Source organism: Diceros bicornis, assembly GCF_020826845.1.
Source record: "Diceros bicornis minor isolate mBicDic1 chromosome 13 unlocalized genomic scaffold, mDicBic1.mat.cur SUPER_13_unloc_1, whole genome shotgun sequence".
Classification (NCBI taxonomy): Eukaryota; Metazoa; Chordata; class Mammalia; order Perissodactyla; family Rhinocerotidae; genus Diceros; species Diceros bicornis.
Window position 1 is genome coordinate 4,026,889 of NW_026690866.1, and position 9,687 is coordinate 4,036,575.

A 9,687-nucleotide genomic window follows, 5' to 3' on the forward strand; every position below is an offset into this window, starting at 1 on the left:
ACAGAAAACGCCCAAAATGAAATTGTAGTCAGAAACACAAAGGAAGAGAAACAATAGAAATATAGATTAGGTGGGACTAAGTCCTCATGTATCAGTAATCACTCTAAATATAAATCAATTGAATTCTCCAATCAACAGATACAGAGTGGTGGGGTGGATTATAAAACAAGACCCAACAATATGCTGGCTCCAGGAAACACATCTCAGCTCTAAAAACAAACAGGCTCAGAATGAAGGGATGGGAGACAATACTGCAAGCAAATGGCAAATAAAAGAAAGTAGGTGTTGCCATAATTATATCAGACAAAGCAGACTTCAAGATAAAAAAGACTATGAGAGACAAAGAGGGGCAGTATATAATGATAAAGGGGACTTTCCAATAAGAGGACATAACACTTATAAAGATGTATGCACCTAACACAGCAGCATAAAAGAATATAAAGCAACTATTAATAGACCTAAAGGGAGAAATTAACAGCAACACAATAATAACAGGGGACCTGGACACCCCACTTACATCCATGGATAGTTCATGCAGAGTGGGGAAACAATAGTGGAATTAAATAAAAAATATGATCAGATGATCTTAATGGATATAGAGAGAGCATACGCTCCCAAAACAGCAGAATACACATTCTTCTTAAGTGCACATGGAACCTTCTCAACGATAGACCATATGTTGTGAAACAAGGCAAGCCTGAATAAATTTAAGATTGAAATCATATCAAGCTTCTTTTCTGACCACAATGCTATGACACTTGAAATCAACTACAAGAAAAAAGATGAGGAAGTCACAAATATGTGGAGACTGAAGAACACATGACTGAAGAACCATTGGATCAATGAACAAATCAAAGGAGAAATCAAAAAATACCTGAAGACAAATGAAAATGAAAAGACAACAAAACAACTCTTATGGGATGCAGCAAAAGCAGTTCTAAGAAGGAAATTCATAGCAATACAAGCGCACCTCAACAAACAAGAAAAATATAAAATAAGTAACCTTAAACTACACCTAATAGAACCAGAAAATGAAGAACAAATGAAGCCCAAAGTCAGCAGAATGAAGGAAATAATAAAAATTAGAGCAGAAATTAATGAAATAGTAACTAAAAAAATTGTAGAAAGGATCAATGAAACAAAGAGCTGGTTCTTTGAGAAGATTGAAACAAAATTGACAGACCCTTAACCAGATTCACTAAGAAAAAAAGAGAGAAGGCTCAAAGACATAAAATTAGAAATGAAAGAGGAGAAATTACAACAGATACCACAGAAATCCAAAGGACAGTAAGAGAATACACTGAACAACTTACATGCCACCAAATTGGATAACCTAAAAGAAATAGATAAATTCATACAACCTCCCAAAACTGACTCAAGAAGAAATAGAATAAATGAACAGACCAATCACAAGTAAAGAGATCGAAATGATCATAAAAAACTCCCAAAGCAAAAGTCCAGGACCAGATGGCTTCTATGGAGAATTCTACCAAATATTCAAACAAGATTTAATACCTATGCTTCTCAAACTATTCGAAACAGTTGAAGAAGATGGAAGACTTCCTAATTCATTCTATGAGGCCAACATCACCCTGACAGCAAAAGCAGGCAAGGATAGCACAAAGAAGGAATATTATAGGCCAATATCACTGATGAACACAGATGCAAAAATCCTCAGCTAAATATCAGCAAATCGAACACAGCAATATATTAAAAGGATCATATAAGATTATCAAGTGGAATTTATACCAGGGATGCAGGGATGGTTCAACATCCAGAAATCAATGTGATACACCACATTAACAAAATGAGGAATAAAAATCACATGATCCTCTCCACATATGTAGAGAAAGGATTTGACAAGATCCAACATCAATTTATGATAAAAACTCTCAATAAAATGGGTATAGAAGGAGAGTACCTCAACACAACAAAGGTCATATATCACAAACCCACAGACAACATCATACTTAATGGTGAAAAACTTAAAGCCATTCCTCTGAGAACAGGAAGAAGACAAAAGTGCCCACTCTCGCCACTCCCATTCAACATAGTACTGGAGGTTTTGGCCAGAAGAATTAGGCTGGAAAAAGACAAAAAAAAAGGAATCCAAATTGGAAAGGAGGAAAGGAAACTCTTGCTGTTTGCAGATGACATGATTGTAAATATAGAAAATCCTAAATAATCCATCAGAAAACTATTAGAAATAATCAACAATTACAGCAAAGTTGCAGCATACAAAATCAACTTACCACAATCAGTTGCATTTCTATACTCTAATAATGAACTAACAGAAAGAGAACTCAAGAATACAATCTCATTTACAATTGCAACAAAAAGAAAAAAGTTTCTAGGGATAAATTTAACCAAAGAGGTTAAAGACCTATACAATGAAAACTATAAGACATTATTGAAAGAAATCAATGATGATCTGAAGTAATGGGAAGATATTCCATGCACATAGATTGGAAGAATAAACACAGTTAAAATGTCCATATTACCTAAAGTAATCTACAGAGCCAATGTAATCCCTATCAGAATCCCAATGACATTCTTCATAGAAATAGAACACAGAATCCTAAAAGATATATGGAATAACAAAAGGCCTCAAATAGCCAAAGAAATCCTGAGAAGAAAGAACAAAGCTGGAGGCATCACAATCCTAACTTGAAAATATATTACATAGCTATAGTAATGAAAATGGCATGGTACTGACACAAAAGCAGACTCATAGATGAATGGAACAGAACTGAAAGCCCAGACAGAAAACCACACATCTGTAGTCAGTTAATCTCTCACAAAGGAGCCAAGATCATACAATGGAGAAAGGAAAGTCTCTTCAATAAATGCTGTTGGGAAAACGGGACAGACACATGCAAAAAAATGAAAGTAGATCATTATCTTCCACCATACACAAAAATTAACTAGAAATGGATAAAAAACTTGAATCTAACACTTGAAATCATAAAACTCCTAGAAGAAAATATACGCAGTACAGTCTTTGACATCGGTCTTTGCTGCACCCTTCCCAATTCCATGTCTACTTAGGCAAGGGAAAGAAAAGAAAAAAATATACAAATGGGACTACATGAGACTAAAAGCCTTCTGCAAGGCAAAGGAAATGATGAACAAAACGAAAAGACAGGGCCGGCCCCGTGGCTTAATAGTTAAGTGCGTGCGCTCCTCTACTGGCAGCCCAGGTTCGGATCCCGGACGCGCACAGACTCACCACTTGTTCGGATATGCTGAGGCCACGTCCCACATACAGTAACCAGAAGGATTTGCAGCTATGATATACAATCTAAAAATGGGCTGAGTATATGAATATACATTTTTCCAAAGAAGATATATGGAAGGCCATCAGACACATGAAAAGATGTATAACATCACTAATTATTAGGAATATTCAAATCAAAACTACAATGAGAGTTCACCTTAAACCTGTCGGAATGGCCATAATTCCCAAGACAAAAAATAACAAATGTTGGAGAGGATAAGGAGAAAAGCGCACCCTCACACACTGCTGGTGGGAATGCAAACTGGTGCAGCCACCAGGGAAAACAGTGTGGAGATTTCTCAAAAAAATAAAAATAAAAATACCATACCTTCCAGCTATCCCTTTACTGGGTATTTATCCAAAGAAATTGAAATCAACAATTCAAAGAGATTTATGCACACCTGCATTCACTGCAGCATTAGTCACAATAGCCAAGACATGGAAGTAACCCAAGTGCCCTGCTACAGATGAATGGATAAAGAAAATGTGGTGTGTATTATATACAAAGGAATACTACTCAGCCAGAAAAAAAGACAAGATTGTCCTGTTTGCAACAACCTGGATGGACCTTGAGGGCATGATGTTAAATGAAATAAGCCAGACAAAGACAAATATGCATGATTTCACTCATATGTAGAAGATAAACATAAACAGGAATGAAGAGAACAGATTAGTGGTTTCCAGAGGGGAAGGGGGCTGGGTGTTGAGTGAAAGAGTTAAAGGGGCACATATGCATGGGGATGGATAAAAGTTAGACTACTGGTGCTGAGCACGATGCAGTCTATACAGAAATTCACAAATAATAATGAACACCCGAAATTACACAATGTTAAAACCCTTTATAATTTCAATAAAATAATTAAAAAAGAAAAAATAATTCATTCTTTTTTATGGTTGAATAGTATTCCAAGGTGGGGATATACCACACTTTGCATATCCGTTCACCAGTAGATGGACATTTGTGTTGTTTTCCGTTTTTGTCTACTATAAATATGTTGTTATCAACACGTGTGTACAAGTCTGTGTATAGACATATGGGCTTATTTCCCTTGGATGGATTCCTAGGAGAGGAATGGCTGGGTAGACGTATGGAATTATTAAAGACGCATCCAAGCTATTTTCCACCAGCACTCGATGAGAGTTTCAGTGACTTGACATCTTCAACAACACTTGCTATAGTCAGTCTTTTTAATTATAGCCATTCTCAAGTGTGGTGGAATCTCATGATGACTGTGCCTTACATTTCCCCAATGACTCATGTTGTGAAGGAGAAGGCAAGCCACGCACAGACTGGGAGAAAACATCTGCAAAACATATCCCTAGAAAAGGACCTGTATTTATATTATATAAAGAGCTCTTACAACCCAATAGTAAGAAGACAAGCAACACGTCATGTCTTACCAGAAGACAGCAGGTCAGGCCTGTATAAGCACCAGGAGTCCCGCCAAGAAGATGAGGATGAGGGCCCAGAAAAGGAGGTCTGGGGTGACAAGTGGTGGGGTGAACCACCTCCTGTCATCGCCCCAGTGCTCCTGCTAACCCCACTGTGCCTCAACCCTCCTTGACAAGGGTTGGCCAACTTTCCTCATCATCCAAAAACCTGTTCACATGGTTCTCTTCGTGAGGCACAACATCAAGATACTCACCTCCTACCCTGGGATGTGGCTTCCTGCAGGCTTACCAGGCTTCACAATCAAGGTGTCATCTCTGTTGGGAGAATATTCTGGAAGTGAATGAAATGGAGAATGAATGTGAGTGTGTTTCACACTTTTTCATATAACTTTTTAGATACACAAAAAAAATAAAGGGAACAGTCTCATAAACATCCATCATCTATACTTAACAATGTATAGTCCATCCAATTAAAACAATATTTCATCAATGTATAAATTATTAACACTTGCCCCACTTGAATCATCTCACGTATTCAATGAAATATTAAAGTAAAGTAGACATCATGATGTTTCACCCCATTTTAGTTCCATCTCTAAAAAGTGAGCACACTTTGCTACAAAATCCAAGGCCATTATCACAGAACAAAAGTGTAATTAATTAAACCAAATTCATACCTCTGGGCACAGAGGACTGAATTTGAATGGACTTTCTTACGACGGCCGGGGGGAGAATGGGTCATCACAGTTGGCAAGCCTATGGGATCTCTCTAAATTTGTTAATTCACACTGAAAAGTGTTCTTCCGTGCCTAGAAACACATCATCCCCTTCTCTTTTATCTATTTGCTTAATATTCATTTTCTAGGATTAACCTACAATGTAATTTCCTGCAGGAAGTCTTTTCTGATTTCCGCCTGCAAGTATGAGTTTGTTCACATCAAATAATTGATAAGTTTCAATTCTCTATTCTTGTTATTGCCAGCTACAACATAAAGTCCAGAAGGGGAGGACACACAGCACCCAGTGGGCATGGGGGGAGGGGTGCAGTTCCCCCTACGTGTACCTCTATCCAGACAAACTCTTAGAGGTGTGCTGTATGATATGCAGCAGCAACAAGTCTATTTTTGAAATAAAATTAACTTTAGTTAAATAAAATAAAAATTCTAGTACCTCAGTAACATTAAAAATCAGTAACAATAAAGACCAGTCACAGTACCATCCTTCGAGCACTCAACAGCCATATGCGTCTATGCACTGGACAGCACAGATATAGAACATTCCACCACTGCAGAAAGTTCTAGAGCATTGGTGCTCATCTAGAGTGGGACTTGGCAAACTACAGCTTGTGGATCAGGAAACACATCCACCCCCAAACCTGTAAGTCTGCTTCACACACAGCTAGAGGCCCTCACTGACCATCTGGCCCAGTGGCTTTCAGTGCAGAGATAAGGAAACAAATGTCCAGAGAGGGGCGGTGACTAGTTTGAGGTCACAGAGCTGTCTAGGAGAAGGTGAGGGCCACCAATATTACACTGGTGTTCTTTTCTCTCTCTCAATGTTGGGGAAAGACTGGGGAACTGTGCCACCACCTGCCAGCCTGAGAAAGTTCAATGCTCTCTCAACCCCAGGCATCCAGAGTTCCCAGAAAGGCCTCACTTCCTTTCACAATGACCAGGGAGCCTTACCATCCCAAAGGACACTCTTCCTGTCAGGGGTCAAGTTCTGCAGTTGGGTACCATTCTGGGTCAGCCACAGGAATTCCTCATAGATGGCAACTCTGTCCAGTCTCGGTGGCAAGGTACACAGGGAGTCCATTCCAGTGTGGTTACTGTGGGGGACAGACCTGGAAGGGCACAAAGGATGAACAAGTGTGTCTGGAATTCTACCGTGATTCTAGATAAGCTGCTTTTGGGTCCTGTCCAAGAGAACTTTCTGCAGTAATGCAAACATTTGTCTGCACTACCAAATACACTCATTATTAGCCCCATGTTGTTATCGAGCACTTAAAATTTTGCTAGTGTGTGTGAGTGAGGAACTGAATTTCTCATGTAATTTAATTTCAAGTACGTAATTTATAAATAAATAACCACAGGGAGAACATTTTTGAAACTTTGGAGTAAGGACTTTTGAAAATGCATAAAAACAATGAGAACACTGGTAAAAATGGTCAAAATCAACTTTTCAGAGCCTAGAAATTTTTCAAAGGCTTGTAAGAATCTGAGGAGGGTTTAGTGAAGATACACGGTGGAATCTTGATAAAGGTAGCAAATTTTGTGGCACTATAACTTTCACTATTCCCATCCTGCTCTCACAATATCCTCCATAACTTTGAAAACCATCAGTCTTAGAACAATGGTGGCTGAGATAACCAGCAGCCAAGCAGCCATAATGGGTTTAGAGCTCTGAAAAGAACCATCCCCATCGAACTGCCACTAGCTGACCTGCCTGGCAGCTCCCTGAAAAAGCCCCATGTTCAGGGCTTGTCCTTACTTGACTCAGAGCTTGCCCAGGGTGGAAAGTGGGTCCCCAAGGCACTTGGTAAAAACAATCAGCGCTAATTGTTTTCTATTTTAGTGGCCTGAGGGAGTGATTCCAGCTGCGGCAGGTAAGAGGTGAGCCAAAAACTTCGAAGAAAAATTGGGGGAATGAGATGTCCACAGGGGGATTTGTAAAGCTGCAGTGTATTTGTGGGCATCTAGAAGGCCAAAAGTGCTCAGGGATGTGGCAGACCCAGGACAGACTTGAGAACATCTTAATCTCTCACCTCTAGTTGAAGAGTTGGCTTAATATCTGAAAACTTGATTATGTAATACACCATAGTAATAGAATAATGGCCATACCACGTATTTTCAACCATATACATAGAAAAGAATTTCACAAAATACAACGCCCTTCATGCCTAAAAATGAAAACTCTCAACAAATTAGGAATAGAAAAAAACTTTCTCAACTTATAAATGGCATCGATGAAAAATCCAAGGCTAACACCATATTCAATGTGAAAGAATGAAAATTTCCCCCTAAGACCAGGGACAAGTCAATGATGTCTTCCCTCATCTCATATGTTAATAACAGGTACTAGAGGTTCTAATGAGGGCAATTAGGCAAGAAAAAGGAATAAAAGAAACCCAGATTGGACGGGAAGTGGTAAAACTATTTGTTTTGCAGAGGAGAAGACATTGTATATACAAAAATCTAAAAAATACAACCCCCCTATACACAATATGTGAATCATATCCCAATGGTGTATAAAAAATTTAAATTGCCCCATGTGGTTAGTGGCTTCACTATTGGAGAGCACAGTTAGACTGCTGATATTTATTGAAAGTCTCCAGAAGAGGAGGAGGAGGAGGATGATGGAGGTTGTTGGCCTCAAATGTTAATGTTTTTCTCAACCCCCGAAAACCTATGGATGGAGATGGTAGAATTAGCTGACAGGGATGTGGGGGAGAATGGGCACCATGTAAGTGACTTCCAGATCAAGGATGTGTCACAGGAGCTCAGAGTCATCAGCCATCAGCTCAACCAATGCTTCCAATCTCCTCAACCTACATCAAGTCGGTGACCAGGCAGGAGTGGAATATGTCTCACAGCTGGCTGCCTCTGTAGAGCTTGGTGACCTAGAACAAATGGGAGGGAGAGTGGGTGAGATGGATGTCTCCTGGGGATGCAGGTGGCCACTGGGCCAGTGAAAGATCACAGACCTTGGGGCAAGGGAGACCTGACTACAAATCCTGGCTCTGCCCCTAACTCATTGTGTGACCTTAGGCAAAATACTCCCATTTCTGAGCTTCAGTTTACCCACATGAGAAATGGGGAAGGCAGCTAGGACATCACCTCTGGGAAGTGAGAGAACCCAGACACGCAGGGAAAGTGAAGGATTGAAACAATAATGTAACAGATGTAAGTCAGGCAGAGGAATGAGGGTGCTCTCAGGGCAAGGAGAGACGGGAGAGGGGAGACCCCACCTGGTCCTGGGTGTCTCTCTGCAGGGCGGTGTACTCCGAGGATGTGGGCTCCAGGTTGCTGAGGTTCCAGCTGATGCTGCGGAAATGTAGCTGGTGCTCTCTCTGCATGCATAAACTCCAGGGTGCAGAGCCTGGAGCCACTGAGAGGAAGAGCAGACAGGTGGAGACTCTCAGCTTCCAGCACAGAGGCATGGTGGACCACTGGGTCAGGGTGGTGGGTGCAGACAGTGTCCACACTGGTGGCTGCCCCATCCTTCTCAGACCTGGGGAGAGAGGGACGTGGGGAATCTAGAGAGAGGTCCTGAAACCTCTGGGGTTTGGGCCAGAACAGGAAGGAGGAAATGGGAGGTGAGTGGGGAAACTGAGAGAGGGGTGGCCACAAAAGTGGTCATTAGGGGCAAGTGCTCAAGGGAGGGTCTTACCTGAGGGAGACCAGTCTGCCACTCAAGGAGAAGGGGCCCAGGCTGCTCTTCTTGAACAAGGATCCAGCTGGGGAGGAAGGAAAGGAAGATGAGGAGGAGGGACAGGGGTTGGGGGAGGGGCTGGGTGGGATTTAACCCACCAGGAGCTGCTGGGACCAGGGTCTCACCAGGCTCTGCAGGACCCTCTCAGTGGAGTTGAACGTGGCTGAGCTGTTGATCCTGTCTGATGAATACCAGAAGGTGGAGATGCTGACACTGACTGTGAGGGTGTTCAGGTTGTGCCCCAAAGCTGCAAGACGAGAGGGAGAGCGATGGCCATCACTGGGAGCTGGCCTGAGACCACACCAGAGTCCTGCACTCTTTATCATCTGTCGTCTTCTCTCACAGTGGCACCACCACCCACCCTTGTGGTCACCCAAGTCAGAACCAGCATATCTGCTCAGCTCCTCCTCCCTCCCAGTAACACCCATTCACCTTGCACACTCGTCCTCACATACACTCCATCCCTGTCCCAACTCAAGTCTTAAATTCCTTCATCCAGACCAACACCCCAGCAGGCACAATGGATGCTCTGTCTAAATGATGTTCCACATGGACTACTAGAAAAATCTTTCTGTAATGAATACCTC

General features: G+C 41.4%; 1 protein-coding gene across 5 annotated transcripts; it reads right to left on the reverse strand.

The window, feature by feature from the left end:
• Positions 1-4,940: 4,940 nt before the first annotated feature.
• On the reverse strand, positions 4,941-9,266 carry LOC131401699 (mucin-16-like). Of its 5 annotated transcripts, none has more exons than XR_009217851.1 (5): positions 9,226-9,266; positions 9,059-9,125; positions 8,637-8,767; positions 8,221-8,288; positions 4,941-5,000 (listed from the first exon to the last, which is right to left on the reverse strand). XR_009217851.1 is itself a non-coding variant. In XM_058536918.1 (2 exons), the coding sequence occupies exons 1-2, from the start codon at positions 8,826-8,828 to the stop codon at positions 8,256-8,258; spliced, it is 225 nt and encodes a 74-aa protein (XP_058392901.1). In that variant the 5' UTR covers positions 8,829-8,843; the 3' UTR covers positions 8,173-8,255. The 5 variants fall into 5 exon arrangements, 1 of the variants encoding a protein (XP_058392901.1); XR_009217850.1 differs by having other exon boundaries at positions 8,637-8,776; XR_009217852.1 differs by having other exon boundaries at positions 8,637-8,776; positions 9,199-9,238.
• Positions 9,267-9,687: the final 421 nt, after the last annotated feature.